We start from the raw sequence: 22500 nt of genomic DNA, 5'->3' as shown, positions 1-22500 counted from the left end.
TATCCAAACAACGCAAGGGTTATTAATTCAGAGGAGCAGACAAGGTCAGTTTCGCATTTGACACCTTGCTTTTGCTTTCTGAAAACAAAAAAGTGAAAGATAAAGGCATTTTCAAATACTACATTTTATTAGCTTTCCATTGGTACATAGTTCCCATGAATTTCTTTAAAGACAACACAAACAACAGCAAATGGCATCTTATACAAAACCAGCCCTTACTAAAAAAGATATTTAAAAACCCTCCCCTTGAAAGATTTACTCGTCAGAACAAAGCTCTGAGGTCTTTGAATTTCCTATCTTGACCAATACGGGTCGTGGTTGGCCTGTCTACACCTTGGAACATCATGTCTTTCACTGATTAAGTCTCTGAAGTGTCTGGATTCTTTAACGTCCCACAAAACACTGAAGAGCATGCAGGTTTACAGTCCTTATCCCAGTAGACTTGTTGGTTTAGGCTTTTTCAGATAAAATTATAAGGGTGGCGCTTGGTCCACAGCCGGTCATTTAAGTTTCAAAGAGTTGGTCCAGCCGGGCTTCAAACTTGCAACCTCCCATACAGTAGTCCCATCCGCAACAAACTGAACCAAGTGCGTGGTGGCAATGAGCCTACCAGCGCTCAGTTGTGCAGACTGATTCCAGCCAGGCGTCCCAAAAAATTTCAATGAAAGTCACTGTAGTGTTTGGATTTAGCATACAAGTATAAGGGTCAAAGCAAAGAAAAATTTAAAGAGCTCATGGTGTGAGGCTTAAGAATCAATATCTCTTCAGAAAGAAATGTTTTTCAAAACAGTGGGTACTGTAAAAAATGCATGGCTGACAGTAACACACAATTAACTTGTTTCATCTGATTTCTTTTTACTTTAGGGAACCCATACCAGTTGCACAAGAAATTCAGTTTTGATTCTTCTTGATGCATCATTCTCGCCATCCGTTCTTTGCGACAAAAGAGAATCAATTTCATCAATGAAAATGACAGCGGGAAGATGGCACCTGGCAACAGCAAACAATGCACGAACCATCTTTTCACCTTCACCAACCTAAAATCCAACAATAGACACATTTTTTCCCTTAAAGTCACACTTTCTTATTCAATATCGCATTACTTTCTCGCATTTGTTCATTCTGGAGGACGCAAGGCAAAATTGCTGCTGCAGTATTTAACTGCCATGAAATTTACTCATATGAAATTATTTTCGACCAGTATAAAAGTTTCAAATTGGATTTTATTAAGACCCCAATAAGATCCACAACGCGACTCCTGTATATTGAATTATTACTTACAGCAAAAACATTCTTGAGCTTCAAACATTTTTTTCACAATAAAAAATGCAAAGGATTTAAAAGAACCGAAATTTTGAACAAGTATCGTTCATACCTGTGTTTGAATTTCATTCTCCTTCCAAAAAACTCATACAAGTAAGGCAAATTTCACTCCATTACGTATGCCAGTGTGAAATAATTTCACACGAAGACAACAACAGCTACACTAGGCAACATTATCTTCTATTTAGCTTGACCATTTTCAGTACCATTGGTTATCATAAGATGTGAGAACTCGTTCTCTTCTTTGCTTGCATGTAATTTTCCAAAGGTCAAGAGAACCGCACTAAATGACCAGTTTCTGCATACTTAACAAGGGTCCAGGAAAGAGTCACTACATTACATGTAGATAATCAACTAAAATACATGCTGAGGTTTCCAACACAACTTACCCATTTGGATGTAAGAGAAGATGCACTGATGCTAAAGAATGTAGCTTTGGACTGACTAGCAATGCATTTACCTGAGAGTGTAAAAAAACCTAATAGTTACTAAACCATTTTTGTCTATAACAGTCCTGTGTACATCCCCACGCATGTACTTGTAGGAAATTCTTTATCATAAATATCTTTGTTGCTATTTTCTTGGTGCAAATGAGTGTGTGGAAAAGATTATTGAATAATGCTTAAAAGCACGAATTAAATAGTCATTGGCTGGACCAGCTTCGGAATTCACAGATTGTTTTCTTAAGTTTCTTTGTTTTGCATTGTGTAAAATTCACCTGACCATTTTTCATTATCATATTGACAGTAGTGAAGGAATTTATCAATTTATTTCGATGAGTTCCAAAATGAAGACTTAACATGGGGCCTTCAGACTCAAAGATGGTCACAATTACAGGAAGAAAGGTGATTTATTTATTAAACCCAAAAAATGATTAAGACAATAAAACTGCACTTAGGATATTACTGTTTCAGTTTAAGTAAAAAGTACTGCAGGGCTCGACGTTGCGACCTGTGGGGTCGCCAATGCGACTGGATTTGGTCCGCTGGCGACTAACTTTTGACGTGTGGTCACCAGTCTGGCCACCACGATTTCAACTTATTATTTTATTTATTTTTTCATTTCTTAAGATCCATGACGAAATGAATGAATGTTAATTGTAAACAATGAGGAATGCACAGACAATGTAATTTCTTATCAGTTTCATGTACAAAACCGTTTAAACCGCGTTGACTATAATTATTATTGTGAAATCATGTTTGGTTGAAAGTATTCCGGAAGTGACATTTCTTCCTAAAATGAGATTTTTGCAAAAACAAAAATTCTTTACCATTTATTTGAGAAATAACATTCGTTTTCACTTAGCTTTACAATTTTAACATCAGTATGTTGTGGGAAAAGAATAAGGAGTTGCCTGTAATTTATGATCATTTAATTTACGAAAGCTCGCATTATCGAAAAGAAACTGAATGCATGTAGCGTCTGCATGTAGGGACTGTATATTTGTCGCAGCTTTCTCATGAATAAAATTATAGTTTTCTTTTTCATTGGCAATATTTCGTAGTTCCTACAGAGCAAGCGAAAGAAATAAAATACGTTGATGGTAGATCGCAAACGGCCGAAACGCAAATCTTAGACACGGGCATTAGCATTTTGTTTTTTTGTTGTAGATATCGGATTTCTCCTTGTCTCGCTGAAATTTCACATTCTCTCCAGTTAAACTATTTTTAGGTTTTCCAAAAAGCAGTTAGTATTTTGGTCATTTGATGTAAATTTAACTTTCCAATCATGCAATGTCGTATCTCAAGCTTTAACAAAGATACCGTAAACACCGGCGTATAAGCCGCACCTTTTTGCTCAAAATTGTCAGATCAAATCGGGGATGCGGCCTATCTATGAGAACATCTAGACACCATGCTGTAAATTTGCATAAATTAACAAGTTTAGCGAAAATTCTTAAGTCTGTATAGACCTGTGCAGCAAATTAATAAGAACTTCATAAAACTATACCACATTATGCATTGATCATTGCTTATGCGAGTTTGGTGGCTCCTAAAAGAGCCATTTTTGTTTGAGCTTACACAATGATTAAACCTTCTTTGTTAAAAGATCTTTTAACCGGTTTAACATTGCCTTTCTTGAGCAAGTGAACTTCACTCAGCAGGGAATCTCCATTCCACCACAAAGTTGTTTACAATGTCGACGATTGCCGCTCACTTCGACAGAAATTGATCCACCACGAGCGAGAAAATACCATGCTATTCTCGAGTATTCGCGCGGTAAATGGCCGACCGTTTCTTCACCGTTCAGTAAACTTTATGTTTACCATTTAAACACATTTAAAGAATACATTTTTCTATTGTAATAAAATACGAAGAGCTTGTGTGTGAAAATAAATGTCCTTTTGTATTGAGAAAACGTTGATGTCTCTTGTACTAGTACGTACTAAAAATCTACTCATTTCCAGTACTCTATCTCCTGATCAAATGCCTGGTTACTAAGCTAAAAACGAACCGAAACGTTTGTCAGGTGTAACACATCTTTGTCAAGACTCCACTTTCGATTTATTTTAATTTCTTTCGAATTTTTTTCTCCAAAATCTAAGTTGCTAAACTCGGGGTGCAGCTTATAGTACGCAGGTGTTTACGGTAGCCCACTTTTGACTTGCAACATTTGACTGTATTTATTCCCGCTTGCGATTGAATTCAATTACTGTGTTTAGACACGCTTTGGAATTTTCTACCCGGTGCGACTCGTCAAGATGTTTTGAATTGCTTCAAAGACTTGAATTTGAAATAAACAAAAACAACTTGCTTAAACGGCAAAAAAGAAAGATGGTCAAACCACTTTGAATAAGGAAGTGAAAAGGAACGGCGCATTTCAGCATTGAAATGTTTTTTTTTTTGTTTGCTACGACTTATGTTCAAATGTAATGTTTTATTTGGTTTGTGCAGAAAATACAAGGAAGAGCCTAAAGGCTTCAAAAAACGATTGAATAAAAGCTTGCATGTCGTTTTGAACTCTTCCAATTCTCACCGGTTGCAAATTGAAATTATAGCTTCACACACACGCACATGGAATTGCGGCATGCAGTCGCCACACCTCAATGAACACGGAAACCGGCGTATTAAAACTATGACATTTTCTTCCTGCAATAAATATTTTTTTCATATACCTGGTCAATGAAAAATAGTGAAACAAAGCACGCAACACTAAGGGTTTTCTATTTACGTATAGTTTTTCATCTTTCCTTTTCCTTCATGCTCAAGAAATCTAGGCAAAATGATGGACTGGGAGATAAGAACGATAGGAGAAGCGATAAGGGAAGGCACAGTTGACAGTTTGTGTAAACAAACGTCGGGCCGGTGATATATATTTTTGGTAATCCTTTCTACGTTTGCAGTAATGGAGATCGCAGACAGGTTAGAAACACTGAGGTGTTTTATTGTGGAGGATAAAATTGAGCGTGCGAAAGAGGTTGTTTTGCAATATCAAGTAAAGTTGTCTTCTTGTTTTGGCCAGGGTGGAAATCACCATTTGTCTGGAGTAGAACAGGATGAAGTTGGAACTGCACTCATTCCAAGGGACACATTTACAGGATACGTTGCGTTAGGAACAACAGGGATGGCAATTGCATGTTTAATGCAGCCTCAATATGGTTGGTAGGAAACCAACCATACGACAACTTGTTGCAGGAGAAGTATTCTTTTTCCCAGATTGCTACGTGCAAATCTTAAAAGACAGGTTCCTGGAAGTTGAAAACAGCATACCATATTCAGAGGCCACTGTATTCTCGACAATCCTGACAGAAGCGGGTGAGAAAGAAATGACAAACTCCAAAAATCGGGTGGAAGCTGTTCGAGCGGAAGCACGCAACACATGCATATTAGATAACTGCCACAGTTTTAAGACCTCCCGTGTTTTCTATCTATCCAGAAGCTCACCCTGGGTTAAGACCAATGTGAACAGAAAAATCCTCCCACAAATGGCAGAAGAACCCGCTTTAGTGCAAATACAGATAATGTGGTCTAGAGATGGCAACCTGGACCCTCGCCTCAATGCTGTGTTCCAGCCGAACCATTTTGTACCTGTTTTGGCTTTAACAAAATGTGCCTGCAAAGAATCTCAAATATGAAAACCTTCAGCCCGCTAAGAAAAAGCCTTGCAAAAGGGACATTTCTTTTTTTAAATCTGCCAATGAAGACACATCTAGCTTGGCCAACAAAACCGCAAAAGATGATAGCTCAGGATCGAAGAGAAAGAATGAAAGTGAACCACCAACTTCAACTAAGAAGACGAACCGAAAGTTTCTTCCTCACTGGAAATATGACTTTCCCTGGATTATCTATGATGAAGAGGAAAGTGTAATCATCTTTAACCACACCAGGAAAATCAGAGTTTGTGAAAGGTTGCAAAACGTTTAAACGAGAAACTTTAAAAAAGCACAGTGAAAGCTTCCAACACATGAGAGCTCGTGATTCCTATTTGGCAAAACAGAAGGCAGAGGACGACAAAAGCTTTGTGAAAATGAGGAACAGGTGTGACGAGGAACAAGAAAAAAATGTTGCCATGAAAATAAATACAGCTTATTTTATAGTAAAGGAAGAACTTCCTTTTACAAAGTCCCCCAAACTTCTAGATCTTCAAAGAAAGAATGACCTCCAAATTGGGGAAACGTATTTGACTGATAAGAAGTGTGCAGAAATGGTCTCAACAAGTTGGTAAGTTGTACCAAAACAAGTTAGCTGTGACAGTCAATTCAACGAGCACGTCAAGTACATGTCCATTATGATTGACGGTGGTGAAGATGCAGGAGGGGTCGAAAATGAGACAATCCATTGCAGATTTGTGGAGAATGATCAGCCAGTGAATCGTCTTGTGGGCCACATAGCAGTCGAGCATGCACATGCTGGAGCTCAGTGTTAGAATAACAATTGCTTTTTTTCTGTATCAACAATAAACAACGCCTTCAATGCCTTCAATGCACTGGACATCAGGAATTGGAAAACCAAGTTGATTGGCTTTGGTGCAGATGGAGCGTCCGTAAACCTGGGCAAGAACGCTGGTGTAGCTGCTAAATTGAAAGAAGATACGCCCTGGCTGATTGACATGCCACATCGTTTGGAACTGGCCTTGTTAGAGCTTCAAAGATCCTGTGCCTCTGTTGAAAAGATATACGAAGTTCTTCACCTTATATGGAAAACATACCACTATAGCCCCAAGAGCACAAGGGAGCTTAAAGCTGTTGCTGACACTATGGGCATTGGTGTGTTAAAGCCTGGTCAAGTTAAAGGTACCTGATGGTTGCCCCATGTCAGTCGTCCATTAAAGTCCCTCATCAATCCACCAAAGGGAGATCCTCATGATGATCCTGGCCAGTATGCTGCTGTACTCCAACACATGGAACACCTGGCATCCACATCCCAAAAAGCTGACATCAAAGGGAGGGCAAAGTACATAGCAGTCGCCATGAAGGATATCCACTTTCTAGCCTTCTGTCATTTCCTGGCTGATTTGTTTTCCACTCTGGAAACAGTTAGCTTAAAGTTTCAGCAGAATGATCTCATTTTGCCTTCTACAGTTTCTTTACTAAGGAAAACATATGCTAAGGTATCTATATTGCCTAAACGTGCTGCCCCTGGCAGTAGGCTTGAGTGGTGGAAAAAAGTGATGACAAAGCTCTTTTTCAGGAAGTCACTGTTGTGAGATATAATGAGCAAAAACGTGGCAAGGAGTCCAGTGATTTGCAATCCGAGATGGACCTACCAGTGGAATTGTGCTAACAAGGACTTCAGGAGCGATTTAGCAACTTGCTTGAGGCCTCATCAGAGAAACTCAACAAAGAGAAGTCCACAGCAAACACCATTGTTTGTGATATGCTTGTTTTCAATGTAGACACATGGTCCCATGATATTGACAGCTTGCTCGATTTGGGGTCAGATGAAGTGGCACGCTTAGCATGGTTTAAGCCTGTGCTAGAGAGTGGGGGATGCAGGGTTGAAGCTGTGCCAAGAGAATGGGTATCACTTAAGGTGATGGTTAAAAGACAGTTTCAAGATATGGCCTACAGCAGGTTGTGGGCAACGATGTTCACAAAACAACCATACAAGTCCGACTATGAGAACGTATTGCATCTGGTAGAGCTTCTTCTTGTGCTGCCAATCTCAAGTGCACAGTGTTAGAGGGCATTTGCCACACAAAACCGGATCAAAAGTGAAAAGCGTTCCTGCTTGGAAACAGAAACCACAGGAGACTTAATTCGCATATCTTCAGAGGATCCTCCCGTCGCTGAGTTTGTGCCGTCACAAGAAGTTGAACTGTGGTTTTCGACTGGACAGAGGCCAAGAAGACCTTTCTTCAAGGACCCTTAACAACACTAATGACAACATTGTAACTGATAACGAAGCTAATGTGCCTCATGAAATAGTTTTGAAATCAAAGATGGTTGAAACATAAAATCAGGATACTTTGCTAAAAATGTGCATTCTTGCACGAGCTAGCTTTATGTTTTAACAATTGAAAGCAATATTTAGTTTTAGCAAGTCATAGGGTGCCTTTGCCTTTTCTCTTTCTTATGTGGTTAGTTCAGTTGTTTCACATACCAAAATTTTGGAATCTACTTATAGTTTCCCTTCGAGTCCTAACGTTTTCAACATTTGAGGGAAAGAAAGTTATAGTTTCCCATATATATATATGGGATTTTGTTGTTCCCCAGATTGACCTGTTTGCAAGTAGAATCAACCATCAAACTAGTGCCTATGCTTCCTGGAAGCAAGACATGAAAGCATCATAGGTGGATGCTTTCCCTGTGAATTGGTCACAATTCACTAACAATTACATTTTCTCATGGGGATGCTTACCCTCTGAGCCTTTCATATGTCATACCTTATCGGCACATTGGTACGAATGCAAATGGGCGATGAATTAAAGCTGTTATGGAAGCAAGTGTAGTAGATACAGCAAGGTTTAATGCTCACAGCGCCAAATGAGCAGCTATATCGAGATCTAGCAGGTGATTCCAACTGATGAAATCCTGAAACACATCGAATGATCTAGAGAATCTGCTTTTCAGGAGTTCTATAACCAACCCGTTATTGCTGGAGCTGTGCCAGGTTGATAAGTTGGCTTTGTGGATTGGAATAGTTGTGTCCACGTTTATTGCTGTAAAATCTCATGTTAACCGGAAGTGACGTCACCGGGATTTGGTAGAATTAGAAAATTAAACGAGCCTTACCTGTAAGGTGAAGTTTGATTGTGATTCTGCCAAATCCCTGGTGACTCGGTGAGGGTTAACATCCCCTCCCTCACACTTTTTCTACTTCCCGCCCCTTGTTCTTCCATTTTTCTCTGTATTCATTTGTATCTTGATAACCGTGTCCACAACCTTTGAAAGTCTGATTATCCACGCCGGCACGAGTGCATCTCATGTTAACCCTCACCGAGTCACCAGGGATTTGGCAGAATCACAATCAAACTTCACCTTACAGGTAAGGCTCGTTTAATTTTCTAATTCAATATGCAATTGATTGTATTAACCCACAACAAAGCACAGAGACTTGATCTCAGCAAAGTATTGAGGCCTGAATATAAAAAGGTATTTCCCCAAATAAACATGGTGTAGTTTGTATCATCTTTCTTAATGAAATAATGTTCTTACTGTGGAAATTTTCAAGGAAAATCTTTTGGTGACCAAATCTAAAAAGTTAGGGGCCAACTGGCCCCATGGTTTTTTTTCTAAAGTCGAGCCCTGTACTGTAGCTCTTTAACTACAGTGACAGCCCTACACAAGCTTGTGCAGGCTTCCCTTGGAGTTATCAGGGACTGCAGTACATTGCTGTGGACAAATTTGCTGCAGTTATGTGGGACAATGTCCCTAATAACAATGCTATGTTATATACAAGTCCAAACCAAGGAAAAGGGAAGTTTGGAAAACATATATATAGGATGACAACACAGATGGAAAAGAAACAAAATGAGGAAAGAAATGTGTCGACTAATGTCAGACCCAACTTTGTCACCAAAGAATATGGAATGCTATGGGAGAAACTGAAACAGTAACAACATGCATTCTACATGTACTTCACTGATAGAAATTAAGTCCTTTAAGTTGTATAAGGCTGACAACAAACATAAAAAATACCAGACAGGGAACACTGTCCCAGTATGTTCACTCTGTTATTGTGTACACAAAATACAGGATACATGTATAAGCATACCAATCAAAGTTTTTCCAGTTCCTGGAGGTCCAAATAAGAGAACGCCTTTAGGAGGGCCCCGCAGACCTTTAAAAATATCCCTAAATATAAACAGTAGATATGTGTAAAGGATATGAACTGGCATTCTGTCTGTTTTCCGATCAAATTTGTATGAGGAACAAAACTGGATGAGTGAAAAAAAAAACCCTGACTGCAACCAGTGAAAGGGTAATAATATTGCATTTGTTGTGTACGGATGACAGTAATTAGTATCACCCAAATAGTGGACTAATGCAAATCCTGCATTTTAATTGGCTACGCTACTAGATGACTATAAGTAATAGTCCTCGAGTAGCGAAAAGCATGGCGCTTTCTTTCGTTTTATTCCCAAATAAATATTTCCTCAACTTGCATTTGCTAACTTTATTACCGGTATTGCCTTTTTTGTCCGACCAGACCCCTCGCCCTCAAGGGCTACGCGGGCTATGGGTCTAATTGTTAATTATAAGCCTATTATATTGCATAAGTAGCACGAACAAAAACAATTATAAAGAAGAGTTTTCTACAAATTCACAGGTAATAAAATATCTTTTACTGGTAATTCATTCAATGAAACTGATACAATTATTGTCAATCTTAAAAAGAATAATGATGAAATGGTATATGAAATGAATCATATATGAACTGCGGATATGAAATCAAGTGAAGCTATGATCTTCGCAGTTATGAGCGCAATTTTTGCAATTGCGTCGAGAAGCCTGAAAAATTCAGGACTTCAACGGGGTTTGAACCCGTGACCTCGCGATTCCGGTGCGACGCTCTAACCAACTGAGCTATGAAGCCACTGACGTTGGGAGCTGGTCATTTGTGGGTTCTAATGGTCCCGTGAGGAATGAAACAATGATGAAATCAAGTGAAGCTATGATCTTCGCAGTTATAACTGCGAAGATCATAGCTTCACTTGATTTCATATCCGCAGTTCATATATGATTCATTTCATATACCATTTCATCATTGTTTCATTCCTCACGGGACCATTAGAACCCACAAATGACCAGCTCCCAACGTCAGTGGCTTCATAGCTCAGTTGGTTAGAGCGTCGCACCGGAATCGCGAGGTCACGGGTTCAAACCCCGTTGAAGTCCTGAATTTTTCAGGCTTCTCGACGCAATTGCAAAAATTGCGCTCATAACTGCGAAGATCATAGCTTCACTTGATTAAAAAGAATAGTAATGATTTCTTCTTTTTAGAGGTAAGGTCACTTGTTGTACTTTATCACTTAATGCTTACGGTCTAAGCATGGGCCACACAACAATTTCTTTGATGACACTCTTAGCAAATTCAAGTCCTGCAATGTCATCCCATGATAGTGGTGGACCATGATCCAGAATCTGAAAAACAAACCCTGCGCATTAGTGCAGACCAAAGCAGCACAGTTCAAATGTACCATAAAACTCCAGAAGCTACAAATTACATCACTTTTACTGAGATTAACCAAACCAGTTATGTTTCACAGGCACTTTGATAATTTAATATTATTGTTCTGATTATGAATCAGAGTTTAGGAAATGCTACTAAAATTTAACAACTAAGGACTGTTTACTGGAAATTTTCCTCAGTTTCCTAATTTTCCTCATTTGCAAGTAGTAAATGACAGGTATGACAAGTATATCAATCAGTAAAGAAATAAGGGTGAAACTTATGATCTTGGCTTCACTCACCTCATTTGTAATTAGTTCAACCATTTTTTGGTCAATGTTTTTCAACCTCTCATCCAAATCTAGATTATTTGTAACTCTATCATGTTTTAATCCACTGAAAAAGAAATGGAAATGAAAGTAATATTCCAATCTAATTCCTGCTGGTCTATTACACCATTTCCTGAAACAAAATGCGATAGGGACGACATCTGTTTAAGGAGGCTTGAAATAGTTTCTCCTTTTTTCACACAAATAAACATATTCTGTTCTTAGAAAAAGTTAGGGTAATCATATCAAGACGAAATTTGGCCAGGATATTAAGCACCCATCATATATTTCTTGCATCATATGTTCCTTCAAAACAGTTACGATGGCAACAATATAAAGGTATTGCTCTGAGCCCTAAAAGCAACATATGTTGTCTTTTTTGGAAAAAAAAAACGGGAAGGTGAAATCTTCCCATACAGCGTTTCCAGATAATGTTAGAAATAATCTCTAAAATATTTAAAATTGCGCAAAATGTTTGGCCAGTTTTTCAAAAAAGCTCTAAGTTTTTTCCACCAACAAACTAACATAAACATGCAAAAACAAATTTACAGTCCTGAAGCAGAGATATCAACACACGTGAAATTGCAAAATCAGGAACAACGAGGGGGTTATGAAACCAGCATTTATGCATGCGTCACTCGCTCCTTGGAGTCCACATGCAAGTGGAGCTACAGGCCAACACAAACGGATTTAAGTGACCATTAAACCATTTGTGTTAGTTTTCGTAGTTTTTGTGAATAGGAGATGTATGTTTATATTCCACTTATAAGAATTAGAAGAAGAGTGAGCGAAATCAGCAGTATTTGTTTATTTCATTTTAAATCATGAGCTGACACGAGCAGCTTTAAAATTGCAAATGTGGCTTATGTGTGCGCTCTCAGCTGAAAACCCTTTCAAGCCTCCTTAAGAGAGCCTGTACAAAAGACCCTGGGCTACAGGCAGCCCAGACTCAGAATTTGAGTAGACATTGTAGGAGTAGGGGCAAGTGAAGGACAAGTAGAGACAAAAATTAATGTTAACAGTTTTTGCACATACATTCTTTGTGAGGACCCCCAACAAAGCCATGCCCCTATTTTTTAACCACACTCAACAAAAAGAATCCAGAATTGGTCTACATTCAGTGAACAAATACAAACTCTGCTGATGCCTTTGCTGAAATCCTGTTAGACTGCAAGCAGTCCCTTCATAAATCAGCTGAGCAGCCCACTTGTCTGAGGCAGTCGTGTTTTATCATGCAAACGAAAAAAAAAAAGACTGAGAGAAGCTTGGGAAGAGGAGAGAAATAAGGGACTGCACCCTTTTCTGTAACCGTTGCACCAGCAATGGGAAATTTAGATTGATCTGTTAACAATGTACAGCTGTTAATTTTTTTTTGTTTTTTACAACTTAACTACTGGTAGTTCTTGTCAGAAAGTGCTTCGATTACAAGCACAATGTGGCTTTTGCAGTAGATTTGTTGTTGAAGCTTTCCTATCAGGCAAGTATGTTATGGCGGTGCTACCGGCTGGTTTCAAGAAGACCATTATTTTATGACAGCTTTGTCTACCATAGGCCAGGTGACTGAAATCAATTCGATCGTGGTAATCATTCCTTGTTGAAATGTTGAAAACTTTATTAAAACTCTCTAGCAGTAACAGAAAGAACTAAATTAACAAGATCGCTTTACAAAAAAAAGGATAATGAAATAAGTTTAATCGAATAATACTAACAGTTAACTAATTAAAATATTTAAATGTAAAAAATTCTTCAGCTCTCCTAGTTCTGCATTTAGTGAAATTGTTGTTGAAGTAAAACTGCTGCGGGATTGTCCTTAAATCATAATGACGGCTATTAACAACAGGTTTTGGTAATAAATGAACCAGAGGATGATCACTTTTTTTAAAACACAAGCCAGTGTTGTTAATTGGGCCAACTGGAGGGCACTTGTGTAGGTCAGCCTCTGGGAAAATTATTTTAAGTGCACTTTTCTGAACTGACTCGATGACATGAGACAGCTAACACAGAATAGACTGCCACACTGGTACTGCATATTCCAAGAATGGTCTCACTGTGGTTAAATATACCTTTAAAATGTTTTTGTGGTTAACATCCGCTCTACACAATACCCATAAGGAATACAATCTCCTACAAGCCTTCTTTAAAATGTATTCAACATCCAAACCGGCCCAAACCGGCCACACTTAGTATTTTACTCTGTCTAATGCCAGACGATTTTACTCGTCAATGGGGAACCCCTGGGAGTCAATGGGTTAATCACTCACTGTCCCCATTAACCCTTTGACGTCCAAACTGGCCTAAACCGGCCAGACTTAGTATTTTACTCTGTCTAACACCAGACGATTTTACTCCTCAATAGGGAACGCCTAGGAGTCAATGGGCTAATTGGTTTCCACAAAGAATTAGAGTTACATAAGAAGTTAATAAACATTTCTTTACACTTAATTGGATTAAACTCCATATTATGAGCTACTGCAAAATTATGAAGATCAGATACAACAGTATTCATAAGACTAATACAGTTCCCAGGAATAATTTCAAGAGATGACGTATCGCCAAAAAACTTAATCCTTAAACGCCAGTCATACAACTTGTTTGTCATGACTGTAACGAGAATAATAACTCCCAATTTAGTCCCTTAAGGTATTCCCCCTTTCAGTTTGTTCCAATCAGATAAAATACCTCCAATTCTGATGGCCTGCTGTTGGTTGGTCAAGAATGCAGAGATCCGGGTTAGGAGCGTGGGATGAACAATCAGTTTATCAAGCTCTCCCATTAGGATGATGTGGTCAATAAGGTCAAAGCCTTTAGAAAAATGGGCAAAGAAAATCTGGGTGGCCCCGTCACCACTGTCAACAGCTTTGTAGATACCCTACAACAAATACAGGAGGGCATATGTGGTCTCGGATATATTGGCACAGGTCTATTTTACCATCCAACGATGACAGCAGTCTGCTACAGGCAAACCCTCCATGACCTTGGCTAGTGTACAAGTAAAGGATATTGGTCTAAGGTCACTTTCCATAGTCCTAGGCAGTGAAACCTTGGGACTAGGAGTAACAATGCATGACTTAAGGAGAGAAGACATGTACCCTTCCTTTAATGATTGGTTGTAATGTTAGGTTTTCCCTTGGGTTCCCTGTACATGATGAGTCATGTGATTCACCATACATGGGTGTACCCGAGGTTTTCATTACTCATTAAATTCTTGGTTCTGCATCTTGATTGTTTGATTTGTTCATTGTGAATACATCACAACTGGTGACAAGGTTTTTCTTGGGATCATTTTTTTATCAAGCGCAGGCAGTGGATGAAGTAGGTTATGATTTGGGCCTACACGACAAGAAAATGCCAGACGAAGCGCCACGTACGAGTGGAAATCAGGCCACTGGCAAAGTGACAAAATATGTGGTGGGAACGGATTGGGAGTCCAACACCAAGCAACTGGACTTTTAATTCCTTGCTAACAGAATTTTGGATGCTAAAACAAAGAAGGCAGTTCTGTTGACAAATCTTCCAGCAGAGACTTATCAACTAGCTAAAGACCTGGTGGCTCTGGCGTTGCTAAAAGAGGATGCAGTCACGTACGAGCTGACTGCGGAGCAACTGCAAGAACAACTGAGACCTGAAAAATCAGCGCTGGTAGCCAAGTACAAGTTTGATAACTGTGCAAGTAATCCCAGTGAGTCAGTTAATCACTATGTAGCCACCTTGAAGCACTTGGCCACTGAATGTAAGTTTGGGGAGACAATGTGGAAAAAGCGCCTTCGCGACTGTTTAGTTTTCGGGTCTTCTCTGCTCTGTCTGGAGTTTCCACCGCCCTTCCCTGGCAGAGGCTTCATGTGGATTTTGCTGGGCCTGATAAGGGGATGATGCTTATGGTGGTCATCGATGCACACAGCAAGTGGCGCGAAATTTTCATGATGGAGAATACTACTGCTGACGAGACAGTTAACACACTACCCTCTCTGTTTGCCCGCTTTGGGCTCCCTGATCAAATCGTGTCTGACAATGGACCACAGTTCATGTCAGGGGTTTTCAAGTCCTTTGTGAAAGAAAATGGCACCCTACCACCCAGCAACCAATTGGCCTAGGAGAAAGAACGGTACAGATCTTCAATAAGGCAGTGAAGACACAAGTCTGGGAGAAAGAAGATGGTCAAGAAGGTCAAGATGGTCTTGATAGAACCACAAGTATTGTTGTACTTGTAAATTATTGTATTTTAGATAATTTAAGATTTTAAAACGTACTCGTTAATTCAGTTGTTTTAATAATGGAAACTTTATTTGTCTTCGAATACAGTTGTAAATCTCTCTACGTATAGGCAATTAACAAATGGCTACTTGAAATTGAGTGATATACTTGTATACTGTATTTACAAATGAATAAAAAAAAATATATATATATTACAGTTTTATTAAGTCTGGGATATCCCAAGTCTTATTTCTACGACAGAATATAAAATATGTTGCTCTAATGGCGAGACTTATCATTTTTTTGATTATATAGTGTTGTTGCATTTTTTTCAATGCCAATGTCATTCATCATTTCTAAGAACGTAGAGCATTCGTTGGAGAGAACACCAAGGGAGCTCATGGAAAGGTTTACAAATTTGACACATCTGTAGTTACTTCTCATGTCTTTGATCACGTTCATGTATTTTTCTTTTTTGCATACTGCATTGTTTTTAAGGTTAGATTCAAAACCAACCGTTAGTTCTAGTATATATAGGCACTTGGACTGTATTAGGAAAAGAAGATCTGGACGATAATTTTCACCAGTTATAATTGAAGGACTCGGAAAGCCATTGACATCAGCATAGAGTGAAGAGCGATCATTAATTACAGGTTGAAGTGAGTTGGCAATGAAGTTGAGAATTGAGTCGTGTCTCCAGGTGAAGCGATCAAGGTAATGTTGACAACAAGCGACAATATGGAGGAGTGACTCAGGGTTAAGGCAAAAGGAGCAATCAGGACTTTGTGATAATCCCCATCTTGTCATATTCGTACGTGTAGGAAGGGAGTTATTGAGGCAGGCAGAGTTAAGGGAGGCAGCGTAGCCCAGTGGTTAGAGTGCTTGCCTTGAGATCCGGAGATCCCGGGCTCAAGACCCACTCTGACCACTCGTTGAATTTGATCCTGGTAGTCCCTGGTTCAACTTCCCAGCTGCACTTGTAAATAGCCAACTGGTTTGCCTCCGGCCAGTTGGGATTCTTAACAGTTGTTCTGTTCTGTTGTTTCGTTGTGTTTCATTGGCCCTGAAAAGCCCCTAAGAGGAGCGGTCAATTAAGTATGTACTGTATTGTATTGTATGTACCGAATGGTAAAATTGTTGATGTTCTTGGGTAGATGAGACTGGGCAGACGACCAAATAGAGTTAACAGATGACAATGAGTGCTTGATAACATTTGTAAAAAAGAAACCTTGAGATGTTAAGTGGTGTTGCAGTTTGTCTTCTTGATTCGAACGGAAGTCTTTAAGAACTTCCTTGGTGGATTTGAACATATCGTATTGAATATTGGTGTGACTGCTTGACGACTTCCAGAGTTCTTTTAGGGAATCATTCGGTGACTCTTTTAAGGAATTGCGAACTGTTTTGCACTGAGTGAATTTAAATGAAGAAGGACAAATATTAAGGCCAAATTTATTGCGTTCTAGAAAAACATTACTCAGTGTACCAGATATTGGGATTTCAAGCCATTTTCGAATATAGCCGTTCACTATAGAATCAAGATTTGCTATTATCCAGGTTTTTGATATGTCAGCTACAGTAAAATGCCAGGACAGTTTAGATAGGACATAGCGGCTGTACAGCAGAAGTTTGTTTTTGGGATGCAGTGGTTTCTCATCAATGTCACACATCAAGTCTTGTACAAGAGAGGACAATTCTGACATGTTTTGGTTGTTAGACATGTTGAAGTCAAAGTAGCGTCCTAAGTAACGAAATGATTCACCCATTTCCACACACGGGACAAGAACTCCATTTATCAACAGTTTAGGTAAATATTGGACAGATTTGCTGCACAGTTTCCGTATTCCAAAAGTAAAACATTTGTCAACCCTTATTATCATTTTAGACCATTGACACCAGATTATAAAGCGGTTGATTAGGTGCTGATTTTCTGATTCCTGACCACTTATAACATCAGCGTCGTCGGCGAACTGGAACCAGTGGATCGGATTTAAGAACCTTAGGGAAAAGCCAAATTGACGATATTTTTCAGATTTAATGTGCTGGAGAAACGTGTTAAAACACAAGTTAAAAAGAAGAGGGCTGAGGCAATCACCTTGAAGTACTCCACGACCAATAGATATAAACGGAGTACGAAATTCATTGGTAATTATAGAGGTTTTGAAATCAGTGTACAGACTTTTAACCAGAAGTTTGACATGATCAGGGATGTGGTGGTAATCAAGAGCAGTTTGAATCAAATTGTGATGAACTTCACCAAAGGCGTTTTTGAGGTCTAGGAGAGTAATGACAAGAGAACGCTGCTTGGTACGAGCTTTGTTAATGATGTCAGCCATTTGAGCAGTATGCTCAAAAGTTCCTGAGAGACCAGGGGTAAAACCTTTTTGAAGTTCATGTTCAATATAATTATTAGCGGCAAGGAAGTTGAAAATGGCATTATGAAGGCACAAGGTAAAAACCTTTAAGGGCACAGATTGCAGAGTAATTGGACGAAAGTTGGCAGGGTCATTAACGTTTCCTTTCTTGTGGATGAGGATCGTGCATGCTTTCTTCCATTCGCTTGGGACGGATCCAGTTGACCAAGCCGTACGGATAATTTTGGATAGATAGGTGCGAAGAAACGGACATCTTTTAAAACAAATGATTGATAATTGATCTAAGGGACAAGGAGAACCAGAAGCCTTCATTTTTCTAATCACATTTGATATCTGTTGGTATGTAGGAGGTTCAAGGTTAAAAGGAATTACAGGATCAGATAACATTGGTATCCAGCTTGGAAGGTTGAAGACTCTGGTCGGATTTAGTGACGATAGAGTTCTTCTAAAGTAATCAAAACACTCGTCCATGGAGAATGAAGGGAGCATTTCGGCTTTTATATTGAAGATCTTTTTGACATAACCCCAGAAATTTTTAGAGATGGAATAATCATAATTCATCGGGTCAGTGTTGACTTGAGAAGTGTCGTTTCGCAGCTTGTCACACAGTAGGCGAGAGACGTATTTTATTTCAGCGATATCTGCGCTAGCAGAGTGTTTTAAGACTTTGAGAGATTTCTTCAGATCATGTTTAGATTTGTCTCTGTACTTTTTTATCAGGCGTTCATCAGTAGCTTGTGCGACTTGACCAAAATTGGCAGAGAAATAGTCATAAATAGTGTCCTTTAAAAGTTTGATACTTGAGCTGAGATTTTGAGCCGTAATTGGATGATTAAGAAAAAGGACTGATTTGAAATACTCGTTGGCCGTTATCCATTGATCATCAGATTTAGGTAGATTTATTCCTGTTTTAATATCAGGAAAACCATAATCTCCAGGTTCAAGAGAAGAGGCACCAGAGGTTATTAAAGGAACACTTCCATTGCCATATTCTTGATCAGTGAGCGTGATATCATTGAGGTCAGCGCGAAGTTGATCATTCGAACCCAGAACAACTCTGCAGCTCCTTTGATGCATCTTTAATCCTCTGTTTCCCTTACAAAGTTTACCACAACAGCACTTTGTGAGACAAACACGAGAAGCAGTGTCTGCTACAGGATCATGATCATTCGGGAGTTGTTCCTCTCCAACATTGTGACGTTCCGGTCGATGAATTCGTTGTTTGCAGCGCCACGCATGGCGGCCCAGCAAGACAAAATCTTTTTCACAGAAAGAACAGACGACTCCAGCAAGTGAAATGAACAGAAAACGTGGATAGGCCATTTGAAAGCAGCAAAACAGAGATTAACTAATTAAGATATCAATTCAAGCATAAAATGACGATAAAACTGGAGACATGTACAGAGCGTGTTTGCTCTGCTCGATGTCCAATAATAAAAATAATAATAATAATAATAATAATAATAATAATAATCTTTATTTCTTAAGATAAAAATACATATATTAAGTCACAATTAATAAGAAAAAAAAAATATAAACTCTAGAAACCATTTACATATCATACTTAAAAATTATTCTGTTACTAAAAACGTTTTTAAATCTGTCACTGTGGATCCTAGGGACAGACTGACGTATTTCCAAGATTGTACCTCGTTTTCTTTTCCTTAGGTAAAAACTGGAAGAACGGACATTCGTGGTCGTTCGATCTTTTTTTGTAAAGTGTGTTGTCCGCCTTCTCTAGCAAATCCCTAATATTTACATTCTTGGATGTATACTTTCTTTTCATACACTGGTCTAAAAAATTCTGTATTACAGAAAGGTCGGAATCTGTCCATAAACTGACAGAGCGTAAGAAAAATTTGGTAAAACTATTGCGTTAAAAAGGTGATCTACTTCCTCCTGGGACATTCCTTCCTTACATAAAGATCCTAATACGAATAATGACTTGTTCGCCTTAATTACCTTCGCACGCACGTGACTACTGTATTTATAATTTTGTTGGAAAGTAACACCTAATATGGATAACTCTGCGCACTGCGGTATATTACTAACTGGCGCGATGTCCTGACTGAAACCTTTCTTACGGAAAATAATCTCCTTGCATTTTGTTGGATTGCATGTCATGCGATTACAGCTGGACCAGCTAAGAAACTGATCCACCAAGTCAGTACGACACTGGTCGTTTCCCCAAAAAGGGACAATAATTGTAGAATCATCAGCATATTTAAACAAGGTGGCGTGATCTTCTAGATCTAGATCTGCAAGAGAGTTTTTAATAAACTACTATTATGAACATTGCAGCACAAGCTTGACGGATTTCTCTTACCATATCATTCAGAACCGCATGCCGTTACCGGGCTCAGCCCTTCACAGATGGTCTTGGGTCGAAGTGTGAAAATTCGGTTGGATCTGATCAAACCTGATGTTGAGCAGGCTGTCAACAAGAAGTTGCGCCAGTCAAATTCCTAACTGCCAAGATTCTTTGACGTTAAGCAGCACTTTTGGGTGCAGAATTTTCGCAGAGGCCCCAAATGGGTGCAGGGCATGGTTGCTGAGCAAATAAGCCCTGTTCTGTACCAAGTTAAGGTGAACCACCAGACCTGGAAGCATCACACAGAACAGCTTCCCACAGCAACCTTTGCCGGAGCGACTGGAGATTGTGTGGTTCCTGCAGACATACACTTCAGCAAATCCTCAGTGGTAGGGCCTACACTGGAGGAGCCAGCACTCCTAGAAGTGATACCGGAAAAGGACATACATTCCTCTGGACAGTCAACATTTGACTCCAGACAGGGAGCCTGTTTCTACCCGAGTTGGTAGAGTTGTCAAACCACCTCAGTGATTGAAAGACTATGTTTGTGGCTGAACTGTACGCTCACTCTTAACTGTTAGAAACTTGGACACTAGTTTGAATTTTGAATTTTAGTTGAATTTATACCGTTTTGTATTTTATCTTAGTCTGTACCCTGAACACCTTATTAATTTGTGGGGGAGGAAATTGTTAGGTTTTCCCTTGGGCGCCCTGTACATTCTGGGTCATGTGATCAACCATATATGGGTGTACACAAGGTTTTCATTACTCATTAAATTCTTGGTTCCGCCATCTTGATAGTTTGTTTCGTTTATTGTGAATCCATCACAGTAAATACCCTTGATGATGGGCGCAAGCTCTGGAGCAAAATCTTTTAACATCTTGTTTGGAATGTAAATGGGTCCAACTGCTTCAGCCACTTGAAGGGAGCTTAAAGATCTATAGACCTTGCCTTCATCTGGAACAAATAAAGGCGGGGCTCTTGGAAACAAGGGTGGAAAGTGATCGGTAACATTTACAAAAAAGTTGTTTTTACTTCTACTTTATTACACTTTCATATCCAGAAGATACGAAGGATTTAGTATCCATGGTATTGCTCAGAAACTGGTGGTGCCATTCCAATTGAATGTCTTGTCCTGTAAGCTTGTTTATCTCACTCCATCACTTGTGAAGACCAAATTCGGCCGAACAATTATCTATGGGTACAGCTGTAGTTGCCTTCGAGAAGGGAATTTGTTAAAGGAAATGGCTTCAAACAAGTACTAAGTCATTATTTCTGCAGAACCAGCTTTGTCTTCTCTGACTTTAGATTTTATGCTCAATGAGTAGTCTGTTCTAAACAAGACTCTGTCCTTGATAGTTGTGGACAAACATTGCACCATCGAAACTTGCCAAAACACTGCAACATTCAATTTAACATTTATTCTGGAAATCTGGCAAAAATCGGAGGCCTCTCTGCTTAGCTTTTTCACTGCTCTTTTTACTGGGCTTCTTGGAGTCGCTAATTAAAATTCAAAGTAAATACAGTAGTTTTTCTGTGGTTTCCATTCCAAATAGTTGATTCAATTTGTCATGTACATAAATATTCCCATGCCGCCTTGAGTGTTCATTTACATTACGGAGCTTAAGATTTTACGACGGCGGTGGCAACAACAACGGCGCAAAACAATGATGTCATTGGTTAAAATAGCATAAATAAATGTGCACGGATTTTAGCACGGATTCTTGCGGTACTCTGCATGAGGACGACGTGAAATTACCAAATTTGAGGTTTTGACGACAATGTGAGCATGCAACAGAGAATCTTTCATTCTCTATTTTGACTTTGTAACTGCTCGTATCAATTTATTTTTACGATACTTCGCCCAAACTGTAAGAAGTGAACGAGATAGAATAACTGCAAAATACTTATGATAAGGAAAAGTGATATTTTGAGGTGACGTTTTCGTCGACGTCGCCGTCTTAGATCTTATTAGCAATAAAAAAGGCGGAACCATCTGTCATATCACTTTTACTAATTAGATTAGCATATTTAGTCATTCTGAATGTGTCGGTTACAGAAAAGGGTGCAGTCCCTTCTTTCTCTCCTCTTCTCAAGCCTCCCTTGGTCTTTTTATTCATTTGCGTGACAAAACATGACTGCCTCGGAAAAGGGGGCTCATTGACTGATTTATGAAGGGTACCCGCATTAATTAAGACCTTTACTCCCAGAAGCATGAAATTTGCACGTTGAAATTAACATTTTCACATCTTCATTTTGTACAGCAACTGAATAATTTGCCAAACTTATGCACAGAATAATAACAATTAAAGTCTTTCACCTTTCTATTCCTTCATTACTCTGACCTTGATTCAATATTGGTGGGACAAACTGTCGACTCGGGCCACGCCTGGAAGAGATATTAAACGAATTTTTTTGG

At 39.1% G+C, this 22500-nt stretch overlaps 1 protein-coding gene, 1 non-coding gene and 1 pseudogene across 4 annotated transcripts in view; 1 reads left to right on the top strand and 2 right to left on the bottom strand.

The window, feature by feature from the left end:
- LOC138007083 (fidgetin-like protein 1) overlaps positions 1–22500 on the bottom strand; it is a 187297-nt gene that overhangs the window by 22650 nt on the left and 142147 nt on the right. For all 3 annotated transcript variants that reach the window (XM_068853801.1, XM_068853803.1, XM_068853802.1), the window contains exons 10-15: positions 22402–22470; positions 11180–11273; positions 10749–10849; positions 9480–9559; positions 1713–1783; positions 876–1037 (exon numbers count right to left, since the gene is read on the bottom strand). In XM_068853801.1, coding sequence (XP_068709902.1) covers positions 876–1037; positions 1713–1783; positions 9480–9559; positions 10749–10849; positions 11180–11273; positions 22402–22470 — 577 coding nt within the window. The remainder of the gene's footprint in view (positions 1–875; positions 1038–1712; positions 1784–9479; positions 9560–10748; positions 10850–11179; positions 11274–22401; positions 22471–22500) is intronic.
- Positions 10531–10603, top strand: Trnas-gga (transfer RNA serine (anticodon GGA)). The gene has a single exon. It is a non-coding gene; the product is annotated as a tRNA-Ser (tRNA).
- Positions 19385–19893, bottom strand: LOC138008543 (uncharacterized; annotated as a pseudogene).

Source organism: Montipora foliosa, chromosome 6, assembly GCF_036669935.1.
Source record: "Montipora foliosa isolate CH-2021 chromosome 6, ASM3666993v2, whole genome shotgun sequence".
Taxonomy (NCBI): domain Eukaryota; kingdom Metazoa; phylum Cnidaria; class Anthozoa; order Scleractinia; family Acroporidae; genus Montipora; species Montipora foliosa.
This window is presented reverse-complemented; position numbering and strand designations above follow the sequence as displayed.